Genomic DNA, 23,961 nt, shown 5'->3' on the forward strand with positions numbered 1-23,961 from the left:
TTTTTTTTTTAAGATTTTATTCAACTATTTAACAGAGACAGCCAGCGAGAGAGGCAACACAAGCAGGGGGAGTGCGAGAGGAAGAAGCAGGCTCCCAGCGGAGGAGCCTGATGTGGGGCTCGATCCCAGAACGCCGGGATCACGCCCTGAGCCAAAGGCAGACGCTTAACGACTGCGCCACGCAGGCGCCCCACGTTGATCACCTTTTTGCACATTCGGCAAATCCGTCCCATAGAGAATACAGTCTATTACGTCACCATGGCCAAAACATAATTTTACCTCTAAGTGTCCTCTCCTTCAAATGGAAGATGAGCCCGAGAAGGTAAGCCTGTATGAAAGCTCAGAGGCAGACAGTCTCACTAGCAAAACTCTGAACTGTAGGCGTCACCAGCAAAAAAAAAGGCATGTCCTCCTCCACACAGCTGCGCCAGATAATACACAAAGAAATTAACAGTATTCGGAATCATTGTTTGCCACTCTGTATTTTATTATTATATTATTCCAGTCCATAATACGCATTTTCAAAAACTAAAATAGTAAAAGAGTTGGTTGGTAGCTTTTCAGGCACAACTGTTAATAAAGAGGAAAGAAGGTAATTACTTCACGGTAAGAAAAATGCAGCCTTAGAATAAAGATGATGTGGGTCTAAATCCCAGCTCTGCCACTTAGAAGATATAGAATATTGGGGAATTTCCTGTACCTGACCAAGTCCATATTTCCTCATCTAAAATGGGGATGAGAGGCCTGGGTGGCTCAGTTGGTTAAGTGTCTGCCTTCGGCTCAGGTCATGATCCCTGCTCAGCAGGGAGTCTGCTTCTCCCTCTCACCATCCCCCCCCCGCTTGTGCTCTCTCTCTCAAATAAATAAAATCTTTAAAAATAAAATAAAATGGGGATGATAATACCAACAAAAAGTATTATTACCGATCTCTAAGAATATCAGCCTGAAGCTCCCAGTCCTACTGCTATTTAACATACAGTCTTGATTAAATTTCTACTCAAGATCCCTTAACCTGTCAATCTATTTTGGATACCATGCTTCAAGATGGCAAAGAAAACCTTCTGCAAAAGAAGTTCTTAGGTAAACTAGATGACTGCATACCATAAATGCAATTTAAACATCACCATCTCTGTGAAGCATTCTTGTCTCACCTTGCTCTCATGGAGTGTACAGTCGAGTGAGGAGAAAGAGAAATACTCCAGTGAGTTAACATGTAGTGTGCCAGATGGTTATTAAGTGCTTACATATTATGGAGAAAACAGAGCAGGGATGGAAGTAATGGCCGAAATTCAATAAGGATGGCTAAAGAGAGTCTCACTGAGATGTCATTTGAGTAAAAGCCCAAGGGAGATGAGAGAGTGAACCATGTGGACAACTAGGGCCAGCGGGGTGGGGGGAGACACTTCTAGACAGAGGCAACAGCAAGTGCAAAGGCTCTGGGGCTGGAGCTGACCTGATGTACTGAGAAACGGCAGGACTGCCAGTGTGCCGGAGAGGATAGGGGTGGAATGATAGGAGGTGAGATCAGAGAGGCATCAGGAGCCAGACCATGGGGAATGTTTCTATGGGATGAGGTGGTAGGAGAGAGTTCTGAACAGGGGAGTAATGAGATCTAACGAGTTTTCTAAAATTCGTGTTCAGGATAGACTACAGGGAGGTAAAGGCTTGAAGCAGGGACACTAGCTAGAGGGTTACTATAGTAACTCTGGTGCTGCATACTCGTGGCTTGAACCAGGGTGGTGGGGGTACAGTGCCAGCAGTGAGTGAAGGGAAAGCCAACAGTGTTTACTAATGAATTACAGCTCTCCTGTGCGAGAAAGAAAGAAGGCGGAGATGGCTTCACGGAATCTCGTGTGAAGAGCTGGAATGAGAGAAGTTGTGAAGTGTGGCAGGGGTGAACCCGGAGCAGGTTTGATGGGAGGGAAGATCCGGAGCTTGCTGTCCGATATGTTAAGTTCAAGAGGCCTGTTAGACAGACAGAGGCAGAGAAGTAAGCAGCTGAAAAGAAGAGTCTAAATTGAAGAAACAGTTCACTTGCAATATAAGTCCAGTTGGCATCTAAATGGTACCTAAAGCCATGAGGGTAGATAAAATCACTAAAGGAGTGCATGCAGTCAGAAGAGAGACAAGGGTCCAGGGCCAAGCCGCGTAGCACCGCTGTGAGGAGCGGGCACCAGCCAATGGGGTGGGGAGGCAGCCAGAGGCAGGAGGAGAACTGGGGACACTGAGGTCCTGGAAAGTAGGGGAAAACACTGTCCTGGAGGAGTGACTGATCACCAACAATGTCCCATGCTGCTGACAGGCCTGGCAAGGTGAGACTAAGGAGTGATCACTGGCTCCCTGTGGAAGTCACAGGACACTGCCAAGAGCGGTTTCCACAGAGTGTGAGGGCCAAGTCTTGGATGGAGTACATTCAGGGGAGAGTGGCAGGAAATGGAAAAAGGGACAACTCTTTTCAAAGACCGCTCTGATGGCAATCAGAGAAATGAGGTGGTCTCTGAAAGCAGATGTGTGGTCTGGTGGGTGTTTTGCTTTTAAGATGGGAGAAATAACAGCATATTTGTATGCTGATGAACCCATGTGGTAGAGAGAGAAATGTTGGTGATCCTGCACATGGGGGGCAGGAGGGGACCTGCCAAGATGTGGCTTTGAGTAGGTGACATGGAAAGAGATCCAGTACACAAGTGTGAGACTGACCTTTGCCATTTCATGGCCAGTTTGTCCCTAGAAGTACAAGGGAGACCAGCGTATAGGGACTCAGATGCAGGGGCGGGAAAGGGAGACAGAGTAAGTTCTCTGACAGAAGTATGCTTCTAATGGTTTTCACTGAAATCATAAGCAAGGCCACCAGCTGAAAGTGGGGTGGGGAGGCAGCACTGAGATTCGAGGAGAGAGGAGAAGGTATTCAACAGTAAAAGAACACAGCCAAAAAAGAGAGCTAATTGTTTTGATCCCCACAAACCATTACTTTCTGTTGCATGTTTTACTTTAGGGAATCGCAACAATAGTAAATATTTCCTGAACAAAAAATAAATTCCACACCCCCTCTGCATGGCACTGGAGGGCTCTTCATGATCTCGCCTCTGCCGGCCTGCACAGCTTCGTCTCCAGCTCTTCCCTCCTTCCAGCTTATACTCAAACACTGTGCCAAAGGACTACACACATTCCCTCTGCTTCTTACCCATGAATGGACGTAGAAAACAATGGTGCAGAGAGATCATAAGGATATGCCAGTGAGCGCTTGCTGTGGATATTATGGAACAAAACATTTAAATTACATGCAAACAGTGATCTCATGTAGACCAGCATTTGTGACATAACATTTCAGAAGCTCTTAACGCCTCAATCATTTGCCACAGCCGACGAAGCAGACATCTTCCTCGTTTCTCCTCAGTCTTCCCTTTTTAAAAAAATTTCTGCTTCTTTTCTTCCCTTTAACTCTTGCCAACTGGGCACAGTATACATACCAACCCTCCGCCTTTGTTTAAACCCAGCCTATGTTGCTTCTAGTAGTTCATGTCATTTTTTAATACATGAAAGAGTGAAAAATAATAATTTTAATTAACGAGCAGAATTCCTCTCTTATCATCTGGCCAGTTTTAAGGAAAGAGAATAAAGCCTCAAAGAACTTCTAGTGCTGCTGGTGGTTTCAGAATACCTCCTCAAATTCTTCGATACTTCTCTCTTCAAGAGGTGGAGCCTAATCCCTGCCCCCCCCCCCCCCCCACGAGCCTGGGCTGGCCTCGATGCCCGGCTTCTAAAGCACCGAACACCACCAACTGAAGGTGACCAACTCTGGAGGTTCGGTCAGACAAGGCACTGGGGGCTTCCTCCTTGCTCACTCTCTGCCACACAGTGAGGAAACCGAGCGCCTTGTGGAGAGGCCCACTTGGCCAGGAGCTGAGGCCTCCTACCAACAACCACGTGAGTGAGCTCCCTGGGAAGTGGGTACTCAAGCATGCGTCAGCCCCCCTGCCTGGATCCCGAGTGCTGCCTCCTGCAGGGAACCTGGGGCAGAGCCACTCGGGCCAGAAAGCGGCTCCTGAATTTCTTAACCACACCAACTGTGAGAGAACGTACCGTCTGGTGTTCAAAATCACTATGCTTATGGCAATTTGTCATGTTGAAAAAGACCACGAATACAATACTGACGATCATGAAATAATATGTAATAATCAAACAGATCTGGAATTCTAACTCCAGGTTCCTTTGACTTTATTTCACTGCTATGAAGTGATGCAAAAAAGAAAAACAGGATTCAAAAAATTTTATAAGATCATCTCTTGCTCTTTTTTTTTGGCTTTATTTATTTGAGAGAGAGAGCGCAAGCGTCTGAGTTTGGGGTGGGAGAAAGGGCAGAGAGATAAGCAGCTCCCCCCTGAGCAGGGAGACAAACATTGGCTTAATCCCGGGGTCCCGGGCTCGATCTCAGGTTTCCGTCATGACCTGGGATCATGAACTGAGCTGAAGGCAGGTGCTTAACAGACTGAGCCACCCAGGCACCCCTGTTCTTTGTTCTCTAAATCTTCTTTAATAATAATAAAAAAAAATTAAAAAAATTTTTTTCTTAAGTCTGGACCATTCATTTCCACTCTCTGGTAGTAGAGAAATAAGTAGAGATTTTTAGATGAGGATATAAGAAGGAATACAGAGTACTTTAACAGTTTACATAAAGCATTTTACCTATGTAACTTAGCTCTTAGTAAGTGAACACAGATGTTTGCACCTGTATCTATTGAGAGTAGCAATGTCATTGACAACCACCTTAACTCTTTAAGAATGCATGAAAAAAATGAAAATTATTTAATAATTAAAGATCCATCCAAGGACAGAATTATATAATTCTGGGTTAGATATCCTACAAAGAAATTGTTTATGCTTCTCTGCAACTTGTTCCAGACTCTAATATTCATTATTTAGGGCCTGTATAAAACTTCTCAAAATTAAATTTATAAATGATTACATTAAAAAATGTAATGCATTCCAACAAGTGCTGGAATAGTTATCCTGAAAGTATCAATGAAGATAAACTTCATATTGAATAAAACATAACCTTCAGTCTGAACCAAATTTTCTGAGCATTAAAAATAAGATTTGGGGAAATACAGTCTATGGTGAATGTAACCGTCAGCCTCAAGCAGTCCTGGATCAGCAGCGTTGCCTCAGGGATTTCACCTATTAGCCCTGTGTTTTCCATCTGCTGCTCTTAACAAATGTTTTTTCCTTAGGAAAGTGGTTACCATCTTCTTTGTAAATACACTTGTTTATTATTTAAAGAGCAATGTGGAAAAGCAAAGAGAAGAGATCATCACCATTATGACACCAAGCTCAGAACAAACGGAAACTTTGCGGAGTACTTTTGTTTTGTTTCTAAAAACAAAGCTACGAGAAAGAATATCGCAGGGGAATAAGTGCAATGAACACTTTATAAGTTGTTGGGTTGTGTTTTAAACCACATACCTAGCCAATTCTTTAAGACTAAAATCGATCTAAATCAACTGACAGTCTGCAATTAAACTCTGCTTCTTTTTGTAGCTGTATTTTCATCCGGCCTGACTTAGAACTGAAGAATTATGCGTAAAGCCATAGTGTTTATCTGTTTCAAGCTTACTTGTCAAAGTTAAGCACGAGATCATTGGCAAGCATCTACTCTGTCTCCACCCCCTCATGTAAAGCACGTATGTGCCTCCCTTCGGGCTGTGGGATAAACAGCAAGAATCTGTCAAATGAGACCACAGCTTGCATCTTTCCTCTCTAATTTCTCTAGCTCCCAAAATCCAGTCTTTTCCTTCGAATTGGTGAGTTGAATAATGAACTCATTAAACATTTGTCTTGTTACCATGTACTGATAGTTAATGTCTGGTATACAAGATCTACATCTAGAAATTGAAAAAAAAATTCCGGCAAATATGTTCCTTGCTTCATTTTTTAAATATCCTCACTGCCTAGACCAGGGTTCTACGTATTGCAGTGATTTAATAGTTACTTGTCCAAACAAGAGCCTTCAGAGGGAAAAAATGAGATTACTTTAAAACAAGCAGATAAGGTCATATAACTTAAATTCTAGAAAAATTTATGTTTGCAAATTGCGGCTGGAATTACACATCTGATTCCACTAAAGCTTCATTTTGTGATTTTTAGCAGGCATTAAATTTCTTTGATTCATCAAAGTATTTATCTCATAAAAACTCAAAAGATTAGGTTTTTAAAAGATTTTCAGGTTCATTTTGTTTTGTTTTTTAATGATTCATTTATTTTAGAGAAAGAGTGCACCGTATGCACACGAGCAAGCTGGGGGAGGGGCAGAAGGGTAGGGAGAGAGAGCATCTCAAGCAGACTCTGAGCTGAGTGTGGAGCCTTGACATACGGCTCAATCTCATGACACTGAGATCATTACCTACCCCGAAATCAAGAGTCAGATGCTTAACCGAGTCACCCAGGTGCCCTAAGATCTTCATTTTTTTTTAAAGAAGATAAATTTAGATAGTTAGCTAAAATGCTCCTTCATCACTCTGAAAAAAAGTTATCATGTATCCTCTATTATAACTTATATCCCCATTGAAGGATTATGGGTACATCATGAAGCATGATAAAATCAAGACGCTAAAACAAAAAGAGGAGGAGGGGCGCCTGGGTGGCACAGCGGTTAAGCGTCTGCCTTCGGCTCAGGGCGTAATCCCAGCGTTATGGGATTGAGCCCCACATCAGGCTCCTCTGCTGTGAGCCTGCTTCTTCCTCTCCCACTTCCCCTGCTTGTGTTCCCTCTCTCGCTGGCTGTCTCTATCTCTGTCAAATAAAAAAAAAAAAAAAAAAGAGGAGGAAAATATCTGATTCCAAATTAGATTTCTATTTAGTAACTAGAGTTGACATGCAACCAAGAGAAAACAGGTGTTTCAGCCCAGCCTGAAAGACATTATTGGATGTCACCCAGGGGTGCCTGGGTGTCTCAGTTAGTTAAGCATCTGCCTTCGGCTCAGGTCATGATCCCAGGGTCCTGGGATTGAGTCCCACATTGGGCTCCCTGCTCAGCGGGGAGCCTGCTTCTCCCTCTGCCTCTGCCTCTCCGACTGCTCATGCTCTCTCTCTCTCAAATAAGTAAATAAAATCTTTTTTAAAAAAGGCATTTTTGGGTATAATCTCCAGCTCATATCAATAAGAACTTTTCAAAGAACTTGCATTATTTCACAATAATGCCTCTACTTCACGGTGCAATGCCTACAAATACAAAAGAACACGTATCCCTACCGTGTCATAATGAGCAATACCTCAGGGAAGGGCAGTATTTCAGATATAGGTCACCTGAGTTAGAAAGAGTTGAATTTCCACGCACTTCTTTACGAAACATTAAAGAACTGTCTCATTATAGAAATAACTAATGCCAAGTGACAAAAATAAAAAGTGGTCCAAGTGCCCAAGTCCCAAAAATCAAGCATTAAGTTTGAAAGAAATTTGACAGCAGCCCTAAAAACTCATACATTTGCTGCAGTTTTTCTCATTATGCTTCACGTGCCCAACATGGTTCTTCTCTGGAGCACACTGGCCCAGGTTAATATGAAACACGCTGCTGTAACTCTTTTATCCCTGGTGGAAATTTCCTCCTGTTCACTGCACAGATGCCTCTTAAGATACTATAGAGGATGTGACTCTGATCCCTCTTTCTCTAGCCTTTTTTTTTTTTTAATTTTTTAAAATTAAAGTCTGTCTGCAGAGTGGTTTAAACACTTATCGTTAAAAGTCATCAGAATACAGCCAGGTCTGCTTGTTTTCACCCTCAAGTCTTGCCTCTGCATGGAGCCACACGAAATACCTCAGTGTACCTCCCCCCACCTCCCTCAGCCCCCCAAAAATTTAACTGCGGGGGAAGAGAGTGGATGCAGTCATCAACCACAGCAGAATTTTAAGAAACCCTCCTTCCCATGTTACTATCATATAGCCAGACTGCCTAGTTGTGTTGTTGTGGTTGAACAGTCAACGACATCATTGGTTTACAATATTAGTTTCAGGTGCATGACATAGTGATTTGACAACTACATCCATTATGAAATGCTCACCGCGGTAAATGCAGTTACCATCTGTCACCATACATAGTTATTACAATATTGCTGACTCTATTCCCTATGCTACACTTTTCATCTCTCTTTCTTATTTATTTTATAACTGGAAGTTTCTACCTCCTAATCCCCTTCACCTGTTTTGCCTGTTCCCACCTTCCTCCCTTCTGGCAACTACCAGTTTGTTCTCTGTATTTACTTCTGATTTTTTTGTTTATTTTGTTTTCTAGATTCTGCATATACGTGAAATCAGATGGGATCTGTCTTTTTCCGTCTGACTTCTTTCATTTAGAAGTTGCCTAGATTTGAATCTCAGCTTTGCCAGTTTTTAGTTACGTGACTTTGGGTGAATTCCCTAAATGTTCCACGTCTGTTTCCTCATTTGTTAAGTAGGAACAAATAATGACTACCTCCTATAGCTGCTAGGAAGATGAAATGGATTAATAGGCCAGGCCCTTGGAATAGTTTCCATGGGACAGCAGTTATTTCCAAGGTCCTACCCCACCGTCTTCAAACCACTCTCATATACAGCCTGGGCTGGCTCTCTTCTCTCCCTTGACCCTTCCTCTTCTTGTCTTCATTTATTTTTCTCTAGCCAATAGCTCTTTGACCTTTCCAAAATAAATTATTTTAGCCTCCTCAAGCTTCTCTGGTTTTTTTCCCCCACTTTGCCCATTAACCCCATTCTCCTGGAAGGGAGCAGGAAAGGGAAAGATTGTAAAAACTTACCCGCTACGATTCTTTGAAAAATTTCTGCCGGAGAAGTTTAATGATATCTGTGATTCTCATTCCTAAAAAGGCACTGTTATATCTATTACACTTAAGATTAAAACATTAATGAAAGGACTCCTGAAAAATTTTAATCAGTTGGAATACTTCACAGGAAGAGGAGGGAAATGAGGAGATTATATATTTCACTGAATCTTAAAACTCTTCCTCAATTTCCTGGACTATGTTATAGTTCAGACTGTACTATTCAATATTCAGTTTCTGCATTCAAGCAGGTTTCCAGAGTCAGTGCCTATGTCTTAAGGGGTCATTAAGAAGTTCCAGGACATTTTGTAAACAATCAGTAAAATAAACTATTTACCGATTGTTCATAAATCACACTTCATTTTAGGTTCCCTGGTAATTAGGTGGACTCGGTATTGGCTTACTCAATACAGTTGGAATAACACAAAGGGAAAGCACCAAATCCATTCTGCTTCATTTCTGAGCAAAAGTATTTTTCTTTTTAAATTGAAAGTTAGAGGGTAATGATCAGTTAAGTCAGGGACTGCACTGGTTATCATTTGAGCCTAGATGGCTGGTTATCCTATGGCGCTGAGGACCTCTTCATATAATTTTATCGTGCCTTATCTCTCATAAAAGTTGTTAGTTCTCTGTCTCCCTTTAAAAAATAACATTTATTGATCACTTTCAGCATGCCGGGACTATGGTAAACCCTCAGCATACACGAATGCATCTGTCCTTCACAACAAGGTAGGTCCTTTTATAACACCCAGTTTGCAGATGAGGAAACGGAGGACCAAAGGGATTAACCAATTCCATGCTGGCTACTTATCAATAAGTGGTAAAGACGAGATTCAAGCCCAGAGCGAGCAGTCCTAGCAACTGCTCCCAAAAGCCTTATTTACGCCTCTTCATCTTAATCTCAAAAAGTTTGTGAGAAAAAGAGTACTTCTGTATGTACTCTTTTCTTACCAAAGTAAACACTGCCCTGGGTGTGTCTACATAGCTGTAACTTAGAAATAATTCTGAAAGTTGTATATTGCACCTTCTTGGTGGCCTTCGTTCTTTGTCAGCCAAATAATTTTCTTTTTTCTTTCTTTCTTTCTTTCTTTTTTTTTCTTTTCTTTTCTTTTCTTCTTTTTGTTAACCACAGCAGAGTATGTCTATTCTTCTGCTTCTCTTCATTCCTTTGCTCTGAAGAAAATACTCACAGGAAATAATTTTGAACAGAGTGGTGACAAATGTTGGGGGGGAGGGAGCAGGTGGGAGAAGGTGGAGAATGGGGAGAGTCAGCAAGGCCTTTAAAAATTGGTGTTTGGAAACCCTCCCTTCAGTGACGTGACTAAGTCTCCAGTGAGGTTACTGAAGGCTTCTTTGTCCCATGAAATGCCTGGTGTGAGTGAACTTTTGTGGAGACCAGTGAAGAGCCCTGGCTTCCTATCTACTCATTAGAGGTAAAGCAGAGACAGCAGGAGAGGATGCGGGAACATGGAGGCAGGCGGACCAAGGATGCTCAGGAGCCCAGCAGGAATCTTAGGCGGAGCTCTGGGCAATCGGAATCTGGGACCTGCAGCTGGACCCACTTTAATCGTATCTGGAAGTGAGTGGACAGTCCATGGCTGAGAGTGGGGTTATATATTCATGTAATCAAATTCAACTTATCCAGGGGCGCCTGGGTGGCTTAGTTAAGCATCTGCCTTTGGCACAGGTCATGATCCCAGGATCCTGGATCGAGTTCTGCATCGGTCTCCCTGCTCAGCGGGGAGTCTGCTTCTCCCTCTCCCTCTGCACCTCACCCCCGCTCGTGCTCTCTCTCTCTCTCAAATAAAAAAAAAAAATTCAAATCATTCCCACTAAAACAGCTAGAAGTTTTAAAAACTGATCATACCACATGTTGCCAAGGACATGAAGGAACTGGAACTCATATATTGCAGGTAAGAACGCATACGGTGCAGACACTTTGGGAAAGACTTTGAAGTTTCTTATAAAATTAAACAAACATCTACCATATGACCTAGCAATTCCCCTCCTATATATTTACCCAAGAGAAATGAAAGCATTATGTCCACACAAAGACCCGTACACAAACACTGACAGTGGCTTCTTTCATAACAGTGGCTTGTTTCATAAAACTGGAAACAACTCAAGAGCCTATCCACTGAAGAATGAATGAAAAGTCACACTGGCATATTCACACCATGGAATAAATCACTAGCCAGTAAGAAGGAACACATTACTGACACATGCAACAACATGGCCAAATCTCACAAACATGGTCCTGAGTAAAAGAGGCCAGACACAAGACTACATACAGGAGGCTTTCATTTATATGACATTCTAGAAAAGGCAAAAACAATAGAGACAGAAACAGACTGGTGATTGGTAGGGGTCCGGGGTTGAGGGAGGGTGAAGACGTCGACTGCTAGGGGTACAGGGAAATATCTGAAGCGACAGAAATGTTCTGTATCCTGATTACAGCGGTGGTTACATGACCATGTGCACATTTGTCAGAATTCATCACACTGTCCACTTAAAATGGGTGAATTTTATCCTGTGAAATTATACCTCAAAACAGCTGGGGTTGTTGTTGCTTGTTTAACTTAAATCACCCTCACAGGCTGTCATAAAGAGAGAAACACAAATGTCCTGCGGTTACTCTCTTACAGAAGGGCAATCCCACGCACGTCGCCCTGGTGATTTTGTTGCACATTCTCATGGGTTCCCCCAGTCCCCAGTGTCGGTAAGACTGTTTGCACTGTTTAGAAAGAGAAGTTTAATCAGAGCATGATTCAGGCTGGGTCTCTTGGCCAGTAAGAGGCTGTTTTTCGGGGCACGATTTCACCATACACTTAACTAACTGGAAGCTGAACACTGTCAAGTGCACAGAATCACAGCCTTTGGCTTATAACTAAGGTTACCAGATAGAATACGGGAAGGCTAGTCAGATTTAACTTCAGATGAGTAACAAATAATTTTTAGCATAACTATGTCCCAAATATTGCACGGGGCATGCTTTTAATTTGCTTTATCTGGCAACCTCATCATTTATCCATGGATGGTCTTTTCTATTTTACTTATTCATCCACCTAATTAACTAACCAATGAATTCATTAATCTCATAATCATGTTTTAACTACAGGTATTTTTAATGACTTTGACTCTAACTTTCCCCTTAAAGAACCATGTAGTAACTCTAAGGCACTGAGAATTTATTTTAGACTACTGAGAACGGTCTCATTTAGGATCCTATCAGTCAAATTGTGATCCACAGACTCGGGTGTCAGCATCAACTTGGTGCTTGTTACAAAACAATCCCAGGTCCCACCCAGACCTATGGAATTCAGAAACTGCATTTTTACAAAATCCCCATGCGATTCATGTGCACATTAATGTTTTAGGCACACTGGTTTAGAAGGCTGTGTTTTAGGAAAATTTCCAGGGCATATAGCTGGCTGGAGTGGAGGGAAACTGGCTGCAAATACAGAAACCTCTGACGAAAATATTTCAAAAGGCCAAGCGTTACTAAATATCTGAATTATGACAGTGGGTAAGAAAGGAAAGGAACTGAAGCGAGAAAAACTTCAACAGAAGAAAATCAATGGGACTTTGTAAAGGACTGGATGGAGGAGAGAAAAGAAAGATGTCCGAATGTGAATGTAAGTCAAGTAGAATCCTCCAAGTGCTTCTAGAATCTCTGGCAGTGGTTCTGTGGTTCTCGAACCTAGCTGCATGTTGTAATCACCTGGGAGCTTTGAGATACTGATGCTTGGGTCCCGACTCCAGAGACTATGTTTTAAAGTGAAGCCTGGGCATTAAAATTTCTAAATACTTCCCGGGTGATTACAACATGTGCAGCCAAGGTTAAGATCCCCGGGTATGGGCGCTTTCAATCTATGTGTTTTCACTTAGAGTAGGGATTTTCAACCCTGGCTACACTTCAGAATTATCTGGAGAGCTTTAAAAAAATATACCAGTGTGTACACTCTGTTCTTAGAGTTTCAGATTTAAGTGGTAATATTTTAGAAGTTCCTCAGTTGTTTGTGATGTGCAGCCAGAGTTGAGAGCATTTAACTGAAACATGCAATTTGATTGATAATTTATTAACTTTTTTTTTTTTTCAAATAAGTGTGAATGAAGAGGGAATTCACTGCAAACAGAATCCAAACTTCTAGTTAGGTGAAATATGAGCCCAAACATTTCATTTGCTTGTTATAACTTCACAGTGAAATTTACTTGGAATTAACTACAATTTTCATGTTTTCGAAACTTCATTTTGAATCCCCCCCAAAATCAGCTAATAACACATTGAATAACCATTTAGGAAATGAGCATTATTCAGACACTTCTAATATAATATGAAATAAATTGATACCAGCCACAACCACATCTATGTATCTTGGGATAAAAAAAAGTCTTGGGATGGTGATAGGGGGTGAAGTAAGGAAATGTGTGAAATCTATTTCTAAGTCAAAGTAAAGTCTCTATCAAGATTCAGCCCTATCTAAAGTCTAAATAATCCTATCTAAAGTCTAAAAAAAAAAGAAAAAACAAGCAAAACATTTAGGCACTTTGCAGTTAACTTGTCACTATAGTATTATTTCACAAGTATGCAAAGTAAAACTTTTTTTTCAAAAAGAAAATGTTTCCAAATGACCTTTATAAAATGGAAAATTGGCTTACCTCTTCCCTATGATTCTTAATTGGCATACAAAGAATACTCTGTGTCCTGTAGCCTGTAATTTGGTCAACTTCTGCATTGAACCGAGGATCCTAGTAAGGAAAAAGAAATTCAATTTAATGACTGACCTGTTCAAAGATTGATTTGATTTTTCTGATTTATAAGATTAGAAAAATCTAACCTTCAACTTACCTTATTGCTCTGAATGACAATTTCATCATTGGAAAGACATCAAATCATGTAAGGACATATCATCTTTGACAAAGATAAATTTATGTCTTTTAGTAGCTAGTGTTCATGAGAAACAAAATAATACAGACTCAAACAAACGTTCAGAAATAAAGGAAATTCAGAATATTAATAACCAACTTAGGCAGCATTCCTTAGACTCACGGAAAAGTGGCAGCTCTGCGTCTGTAACACAATTCGCCTGTTCCCGTCGCACTATCGGATTCTTCTGTGCCATCCAAAGGAAAGCGTCTCTGCTCTGAAGCTTTTCCTTATAAAACCTATCCACTCCAAAACAACCTAACACTGACTTTACTTCCCTCGTATGGTTGTTTATATATTACCTCAGTATTCTGTTCTTCTAACCCAGGTGTTCCTAAGAATTTTAAATATTTTCGTGTGTATGCGGGCATAAAAAAGCTGCATGGCCTCAATCAGACTGTAAACAACTCCTTAATCTTTGTGTTTCTTTTCCCTTTTACAAAGGACACCATGCACATCCAATAATCACAAAGGACTTCTGAGAGTTGTGAAGGTTCTAAATGTGGTTTAAAGAAAGAACGGTAGAGGCTATCTTCCCTTGAACTTTAGATTGGGAAGATTAAAGTTAGGTTGCAAACTCTAGGAGGGGCTTTTTTTGGTCCTTCGCTGTATTCCCGATACTAGCACAAGAACTCAAAAGCATTTGTTAAATAAATGAAGAAATTCATTAACAAATGATATCACAGTTATCAAATGTGATTGTTCTTAACTTATTATAGTTTAAAACAAACACTGTAGGTAAGAAGGAAGACGTACTAGAGGAAACGGACAGATACTACTATATGAGATAAGATTAGAATGGAAACAAACATACCAGAACATAAACATTTGAAGGAGTGTTGGTCCCCTCAAAGCAAAAGCCTTGGGAAGTTACATGCTCAACCTAATAATAGCAACACTGTTTTAAAAACTCTGCTTTTGGAATTCCCTTCAGAGAATATGGAATAGCCACACTGGAAAAACCCTCATCTTTGAAGGTCATTTATTTATTTTTTTAATTAGTCCAAAGTCATGCAAAGCCAGAGCTGTGAATGAAGTAAAATGATTACAGTAGATTCCATCAACTGGGATCAGAAATGAGGCCAATTTTCCCAGGAGAGCCAAACTTAGCATTGAAGACAACTTCAAACGAAAAGTTATAAAATGGTGGAAAATCAGTATAAATATTTTATATTATAAATAAATACTACTGCATTTTTGCTTTTTTTTTTTGCAAACATGCTCAAAGTTATATTGAGACAGAGAAAATGCTGGCCGAATATATTTTAAAAAATTGTTCTTAAATAACATACTAAAAAGGAAGATAGGACACTGAATATTGATGAATTAAAGAAGTAAACAATTAATAACTCATATAGTGAATAATTCTACAAGCTAAAAATCAAAATATGAATAAAAACCCATCCTCAGAAATTATTTTGTTAATGAATATTTGAATTACAAGACCAATTTATAAAGAAGAGGACTTAACTATCTTTTTTTTTTTTTAAAGATTTTATTTATCTATTTGACAGAGATAGAGACAGCCAGCGAGAGAGGGAACACAAGCAGGGGGAGTGGGAGAGGAAGAAGCAGGCTCATAGCGGAGGAGCCTGATGTGGGGCTCAATCCCATAACGCTGGGATCACGCCCTGAGCCAAAGGCAGACGCTTAACCGCTGTGCCACCCAGGTGCCCCGAGGACTTAACTATCTAATTAAAGCAATAGAGTTTAACAAACTGAAATTAATAGGGCTTTCACAGCTTTGGGGGGCATACTAGGAATTTAAAATCAACAGCAGCCCTGGATTCCATTTCATTGAAGGAGGTGGGAGTAATGTACGCTTCAAAATCACTGTAGGTGAATTCTGGCATCTCAAAGACTTTTCCTAACAATGCACTCAGTGCAAAGGCAATACACATAAAGAACTTTTAACCATTTTAGGTCCAGGAAACACCAAAGAAAAAATGGAGCAGTACTATTACTGTGATTATTCCTTTCACTGTTTACGAGAACATGACGGTGTTAAAAAAAACAAAAACAAAAAAACCCAAAAAAACATAAGCCTTGGATATCCGCTTGCTAAAATAAAGCAATTGGTACCACACTTGCCCTCCTACTGAAAACTATAAGACTAGACCAAATATATGAGACAACTAAACCACAGACCACGAAAAAGGGAAATACACAGGACAACCACTCTGGCTTTCTTCCTGGGGGCATTTTCCTGCTGGCAAGAAGGCAGGCAATTGCCAAGTGTAGCAATGGTTCCAAATGGTTCCAAATGGAACTGAAAGGAATTCAGGGCTTCTCAGGTGGCTAAAATCTGCAAGGCAAAGTACCTAATAAGAGAGCTATGTTGGGGGATTACGGGGAGAGAGAAAAGGAGTGGCAGAAGACTGAATGGCTGTTCACTTCAAACATGTATGGGGCAAGACTCTAAGAGAACCAGCTAAAAATTGCGTGTTGAAGGCTGAAAGCAGAATGGTGATACCAATTAGGGAAAGGTCTGTAGACACTGGAGTTCCAGCTCAGCCATTCCACTTCAGGCGTTCAGTTGAGACACAGAAAAGCCAGTCCTTAGGAGTAAGGACCATTCCCTAGATTTGAGGGGGGCATTCCCTAAGACCGAATTCAAAATTCACCCGAACGATAACACCAAGCCTGACCAAAAAGAGCTTTCAGTAATTGAGCTGCCTGGAAGAAAAAACGTCAGCCCAATTTTAAAGAAAGACTGTATAAATCCAAATGCCCTGCAAGAAAACCTGTACAATGTCCCGCATACAATCAAAACTCACAACATATGTGAAGAAAACAGGAAATTGCAACCCACAGTGAGGAGAAAAAGTAGTCAATAGAAAATGACCCCAAGATGATTCAGATGTGGAATTAACAGGCAGGTACTTTAAAGCAGCTATTATAAATGTACTTAAGGGTTTAAAAGAAAATGAGGGTAATAATGAACAGATGGGAAACCGTGAAGAACAAAAATTTTTTTTAAAAACCCAAATTGAAACTCCAGGGCTGAAAAGTACAATGTCTAAAATGAGAAGTTCATTGATGGACTTAACAGCACATTAGAAACAACAGAATAAAAGGTCAGTGAACCCGAAGACAGATTGACAGAAAATATTTAATCGGAAAGACTGAGAGGGGAAAAATAACCCTGTAAAAAGTTAGCAGAGTCTTGGTGTTTTTTGGGACAATATCAAGTAGTTTAACATATATATAATTAGAGTGCCAAAGAGAAGAAAGAGAATAGAGTGGAAAAATAAAGACAGAGACCAAAATTTTCCCGAAGTTAGTGAAAACCTTGAACTTACCCATATAGTATGAAAATGATAGATAGCAAGAAACTTATAAGAGGAAAATACAAAGGATAGTGGACTTCTTATGGGAAAAAGGAAGATCAAAAAATGTAGGAAAACTCTTTTAAAATGTTGAAAGAAAACTACCATTAACTGAGAATTGTCTATCCAGCGAAAATATCTTTCAAGAATACAGGCAAAATAAAGGCATTTTCAGATAAACTAAAACTGAATTTGTCACCACCAGGTCTACACTACAAGAAGTGCTAATGGAAATTGTTCAGCCTGAAGGGAAAGCTAACAGAATGTGCACAAAGGGTTCAAGAGCTTGGAACTTGGCTTGAACATATGCACAAATATGTAAAGAATAAGGAAGCCTGGGTCTTCATTTTTGGAGAAGGAACAACCCAATAGAAAAAGAAGGAAGAAAAACAAAATGCACTTTGAGGTGTTAGATTGAAACTGGAGGTATCAGTAAGATTCATCGTTATTAATATAGGAAGTAGATAAAAAATAAATAAAATATAGGCATGTGTGTATTTATATATTTTATTCCTAGCTCTGTCTACTGACATACTGATAGCAAACACATACCACAAGCAATAAATACATCTAGTGCTCACATCTTAGTTTCTATCTTGGTTACCATTCCCTCCAATGAAAGGAACCTGAGTTCCTTGGGAAAAAGAATGATTCTAGGGCTAGGAGGGGGAAAGTATAAGATGGGCATGGAACATATTGTTAAGCCAATTAGAACTTTCAGACCACAAGGAAGTGAGAAAGCCCAGAGTGACAATGACATATGAAAAAGACACAGGAACTTAACCAATCTTATATAATTTGAGAATCTGAATAAATAAAGATAATAACAGATCATAACTCATTACACAAAATAAAAATCCATGAGTCCACAGTGATATAAATGAATGAATGAATGAATGAATGAATGAATCAATCAATCAATCAATCAAGAAGGTAAAGTCTTCTTCCATGGAATGCCAACTACAAAATATAGACGGTATGATGGAGTTAGAAAATCAGTGGACACTTAAACTGGTAAATGTAGGTTCATGAAGAATAGAATATTTACACAATATCAAAGTATCTCACCATAAGATATTTATTGATTACAATAGGAAAATTGTAACTTCATAGTGGAGAAACCTAGTGGACACTGCTAACCAAGTTTTCAGAATTAACATCATCAGCATCAACTTCACATGCTTCCTGATAACATATGCTGAGAATATTATGGGTATTTAATAAAATATATATTTAGTCTTTTTTCCAGGTTCCTGGCACAGCACTCCTAAAACCCTTGTAATTCCATGAGAAACAGGAAAGTCTTTGATAGTCATAGCAAGCCCCTTTCAACCATACTTGACTTCATGCTAATGAGATGAGTAATAGGGTAGTGGGCCCCAGACAGCTTCCAAATGGGGACTGACTACCAGAAAAACCAAACAACTTATTAGAGAGTTAGAACTTTGAGCCCTACCCCTGACCTCTAGAGAATGGAGAAGGGGGTAGAGATTGAAATTAATCATTAATGGCCAACAGATGTAATCAATCATGCCTACATAATGAAACCTTGATTAAAAAGAAACTCAGAACAATGACGTTTGGAGGAGTGTCTGGGTTGGTGAAGATATCTAAGTCTAGGATGGTGGTGCACTCCCTGGAAAGGGCATGGAATTTCTGTCTCCCCCACCTCCCATTCTTTGCCCTAATGCATCTCTTCCATTTAGGTGTTCCTAAATTGTATCAATTATAATAAAACTGTAATTGTAAATATAGTGCTTCCTTAGGGGCCTGGGTGGCTCAGTCGGTTAAGTGTCTGCTTTCAGGTCAGGTCATGATCCCAGGGTGTTGGGATCAGGACCTGCAATGGGCTCCTTGCTCAGCAGGGAGTCTGTTTCTCCTTCTGTCCCTCCCTCACCCCCCACCCCCGCTTGTGCTCATGCAGGCACGTGCTCTATCTTGCAAAAATAAATAAATTTTAAAAATTAAGATAATAAATATATAGTGCTTCCTTGAGTTCTGTGAGTCATTCTAGCAAATTATTGAACCTGTGGAGATAAATGTGAGTAGCCTGGGGACCGTGTTTGTGGCTGGTATCTGAACTGGGAACTGGGGATAATCTAGCGGGACTGAGTCTTTAGATTGTGAAGTCTGTGCTAACTGGTAACAGTATAGTGTCAGAAGGTAGTTACTAGATGCTACTAATAGTTAGCATCAGAATTGAACTGGATTGTAGGACACCCAGCTGGTGTAGAAGTAAAGGACCTACAGTTGTTTGGAAAACCAGACAAGGTCTCAACATTGACATCTGTGGTATTTCTGCCCAAAGTAACCTAACTTGAATCTCCTCAAAAAGCCATTCTACAAAACAACTAGCCTGTACTCTCAAAAATATGTCAAGAAAGATAAAGAACACCAAGAAACTATTCCAAATTTAAAGTAGACTAAAGAGACATGACAAGCTTATGCATTATGTAATTCAGGATTAGATCTTGATCAGAGGAAAAAATAACCATAAAGACCATTAATGGGACAAAAGACTAAATTTGACTATGGACTAATAGGTAATAGCATTGTATCATAAAATTTCCTGATTTTGAAAAATGTATTATAATTGTATAAAAGAATATTGTTAGAAAATATTCACTGACATATTTAGTAAAAATGTTTCCAACTTATTAAGTGGTTCAGAAAAACAGTATGCATATGGACACCTGGGTGGCTCAGTCAGTTGAGTGACAGACTCGAGATTTTGGCTCAGGTCATGAACTCAGGGTCTTGAGATTGAGCCCCTCATCAGGCTCCACACTCAGCATGGAGTCTGCTTGAGATTCTCTCTCTCCCTCTGCCTCTGTCCCTTCCCCTGCTCCCTCTCTCTCTCTCTAAAATAAATAAAATCTTTAAAAAAAAAAAAAGAAGGAAAAATAGTATTCGCATATTACTGACATGCATTGCATATAGAAAAAGAAAATGATAAAGCAAATGGGGCAAAGCACGAACAACTAGAGATTCTGGGTAAAGTATATACAGAAGTTTTTTATACCACTCTTAAAACTTTTCCTTAAGTTTAAAATTGTATAAAAATAAAAATAACAGAAAACAACATAGTAGTCTTGCCAATTTATAGGCTAGTTTTCTTCCACAGAGTGGCATTTTTAAGACAATCCCTAAAGATTTTTAGACCACTGAACAAAGAGAGATATAGCAGTTCCCAAACTATGTTCCATGGGGCACAATTAGATCATGACAGATTAGTAGATTTATCAAGATTAAAACAACTGCTAGTGTTACTTTTTTCTCCTAAAATTCATTTTGGAATTCATTTTATTCATAGGAAATTCATCTGAGAGAGCTCATATTTCTTTAGAAACACATCTTGACAAACTGAGACGTGCAAAATGAGAGATGACAGAGACTCAGTTATCTAGATAAGGAATACAAAAGGAGGAACGAAGTCATCAGGGCAGGAAGAACAGTAGCTACATGGTGAAGGCCGCATGAATGGCAATGAGACCCTTCCCTAAAGGCCTGCAAGTCTTCTCCCTTGAAATCATGGTATACATGGAGTGGCTGTCCTTTGGACACAGAACAGAGGCCTAAGTTTTGCATTCCAGTTGACTTGGGAGAAAGGGGAGTGTTTTGACAATATAAATCCTTTGACAGGACTTCTTGGGGAATCCTAAGGCTTCCGTAATGAAACTAGGTGTTCAAGGCAATCCGTGATGGTCAATCTTAAGTGTAACTTGACTAAGCTAAGGAATCCCCAAATAGCTGGTAAAACATTATTTCTGGGTATGTGTCTAAGGATGTCTCCAAAGAGATTACCATTTGATTCAATAAACTGAGCAAAGATCTTCACCAATGCAGGTTGGCATCATCCAAATCACTGAGGGCCTGAACAGAACAAAAAGGCAAAGGAAGGACAAATTCACTCCCTCTGCTAAAGCTGAAATATCCACCTTCTTCTGCTCACCTGGCCTCCATTGAAGTTCCTGGTTCTCAGGCTTTTGGACTCAAACCCACATCAAACTTACACCATTGGCTGCCCAATTCTCAGACCTTCAGACTCTGAATTACACCACTAGCTTTCCTGGTTGTCCAGCTTGCAGGCAGCAGGCAGACTGTAGAACTTCTATGCCTCCATAATCGTGTGAGTTAATTTCTGTAATAATCCTCTTCTCATATATATATATTTACATATTATATATATTATACATAAATATACACATGCACACATATATTTCTCTGAAGAACCCTAATACACAATCCATTCTAGATACCGGATAGTATCTAGTTTTCATATATAAGGAGAACACCAAACACATTTATACAGTTCTGATTATTATGTGTTAATATCTTATCATCAATAAATGCTGTGCCACATTCAAGAAAGTAACATGAATGATGGGCTGATGCAGGAAGAGATGCTGTGCGATTGAACATCTATATATAGGCAGCAAACACACTCTCACTGGTATTTGTGGTCTGATTGAGAATCCCTGGTTTAACTTGTGGATCTTGTTTTATACTTTAAATACACGAATGTGCTATATTGTTAGTAATAAAATAACTGAATTCTCAGATTTATATCATTCGTTCACAAAGTTTAAAAAGTGAATCAAATGTTGACCACTTCTTACAACTGACTTATCTATGAGGCTATTTTTTCTATTTTTAGCTTCAGTCCAAGCATGATTATATTTCATGGCCACCTCGTGGTTTTCCATTGCTACATTGCAACTGTTCAAGGGTTCTGTGGTCAAACAGGCTTTAAGAAATACTGCTATAAGGTGTCATTTTTACAGATGCATGTTTAAAGAGGTAGGACTCAGACAGCAGAATGCATGTTCCTATTGTGACTCCTTCCACAAAAAGCTATGAGACACGATTTTGATTCTTCGAATTATGGCTGGGGCTGAATAATGAATTATCCATTAGCCAACTGCCTTCCACCATCAACACCAATGTAAACTGTTTGTCACAGATCAACTCCACACCTTCAGAGTGAAATTCCTGGGACACGAATAACTTCTGCTAAGGCCACTATAAACACAGATCAAGGGTGCCAAGGGTGAAGGAGCAACATGCAGAATCCACAGCAAAGAGGTCTCACCCTGGAAGCACTGCAAATCAAGGACATGGGCCTCTTCTAGACAGCAGTACAAGAATTAACTCATTACTAACTCTGAACCAAAAATTATGCTGTCAAAACTTTGAAAATGGTAAGCATATTAAACAAAAATGCATCTAAGTGGAGAAATTCTCAGGGCTGCAGAAACTCAGAACCACACAGACAAATGAAGGCTTTCTCAGCATTCTCAGCAAAGCTGAAGCATATTTATGGTCCTACTGTACTTGGGACTATAGTGCCATTGAAAAGCGGAAACCCAGCTGTCACCTAAGACAGGAAGGGAATTCTGCAAATTTGGCAGCAATCCTTCAGCTGTGTCCTTAATACCCCTCTTGTAGTCTGCTACGGTGTGACGTTACTACAGAGCTCACAGGCGTCACGGAGATAGCTCCAAGGAGAATCAAAGTGGAGTAAACCGCTTGTGTAGAGTGCGTTCTGAAAAGTGTCTCATGATTTCACAGTATTCCTCATATCACAGTATTCCTCTCTAGTGACCGTATTTATTCACCCAGCTTCAAACCCTCAGTCATCCTCAACTCCTCCTTCCCCCTCACTTCCATCGCCTGTTAGCTGCCACCCCTGGCAGACACCCCTTCTTCACTGGAAATCCAGTCCCTTCTTTTGCTCGTTAAGGCCAGTACCCTGGTTCAGGTCCTCGCTTGCTCACACTATTAATAATCTCTCCTCCCAGTGTCTAGTATTTTCATTTTATGACCACTGTACAATTCATCCTGCTAAATCAGTCTAAATCATACCAGTCCCCCCCTTCAAACCATCTCAATCATTCCTCATGGCTCTGGACCGCATACATAGCCCTCAGCCTGGCATTCAAGACTCCAGTAACCTCCAGGCTCTGCCCTCATAGCTCCTCAATGTCTACACTGGCTGTTGTCCACACATGTCCATACAAGCACCACATGGAGTACCAGCCCTGTTGCTTCTTTCAACTTCTCTTTACATCTGGACCTCATCATGCACACAAACCAATCTATGCAAATCTTACCTACTTTCCAGGGTCCATAGCAAGCATTGCTTCCTCAAAGAAACATTTCTCCGCTCCCAAGTAATGTCATCTCCTGCTTCCCTGAACCTACCACATTTTCTTTGGCATTTATTATGATCTGCTTTCTATGCTACTTATCTATCCTATCTACTATATAATTTTTATTCAATCAATATTTATTAAGACTTGACTGGGGTGGCTCAGTTGTTAAGCGTCTGCCTTTGGCTCAGGTCATGAACCCAGGGTCCTGGGATTGAGCCCAGCATCGGGCTCCCTGCTCAGCGGGAAACCTGCTTCTCCCTCTCCGACTCCCCCTGCTTGTATTCCCTCTCTCTCTCTCTGTCTCCCTCTCTCAAATAAATAAAATCTTAAAAAAAAAAAATGAGAGACTTGACTATGTGCCAGGCATTGTATTAGGCATCAGGAATACAGGGGTGAATAAAACAGCAATGACCACTCAACTTACGTAGAGGAGTTGCCAGTTGGGATTACCACAGAACATTTAAGAGTGTACCACATAGCAGGTAGCTAGAACAATTGTTCTATCAAGGTGCTAGAAAATAACCTGATAAACAAAGTGTCATTCGGTTAAGATGCCTTGTTTAAAAACCAAAATTCTGGGGCGCCTGGGTAGCGCAGCGGTTAAGCATCTGCCTTCGGCTCAGGGCGTGATCCCAGCGTTCTGGGTTCGAGCCCCACATCAGGCTCCTCCACTAAGAGCCTGCTTCTTCCTCTCCCACTCCCCCTGCTTGTGTTCCCTCTATTCTCTCTCTGTCAAATAAATAAAT

At 40.3% G+C, this 23,961-nt stretch overlaps 1 protein-coding gene across 3 annotated transcripts in view; it reads right to left on the reverse strand.

Annotated features, from left to right (window-relative positions):
* The window catches only part of PDE5A (phosphodiesterase 5A), a 141,439-nt gene that overhangs the window by 95,345 nt on the left and 22,133 nt on the right, over window positions 1-23,961 (reverse strand). For all 3 annotated transcript variants that reach the window (XM_045799065.2, XM_045799067.2, XM_045799066.2), the window contains exon 3: window positions 13,464-13,553. In XM_045799065.2, the coding sequence (XP_045655021.1) occupies window positions 13,464-13,553 (90 nt within the window). The remainder of the gene's footprint in view (window positions 1-13,463; window positions 13,554-23,961) is intronic.

The sequence above is a fragment of the Ursus americanus genome, chromosome 13 (genome assembly GCF_024610735.1).
Source record: "Ursus americanus isolate L20-20 chromosome 13, mUrsAme1.1.p, whole genome shotgun sequence".
Classification (NCBI taxonomy): domain Eukaryota; kingdom Metazoa; phylum Chordata; class Mammalia; order Carnivora; family Ursidae; genus Ursus; species Ursus americanus.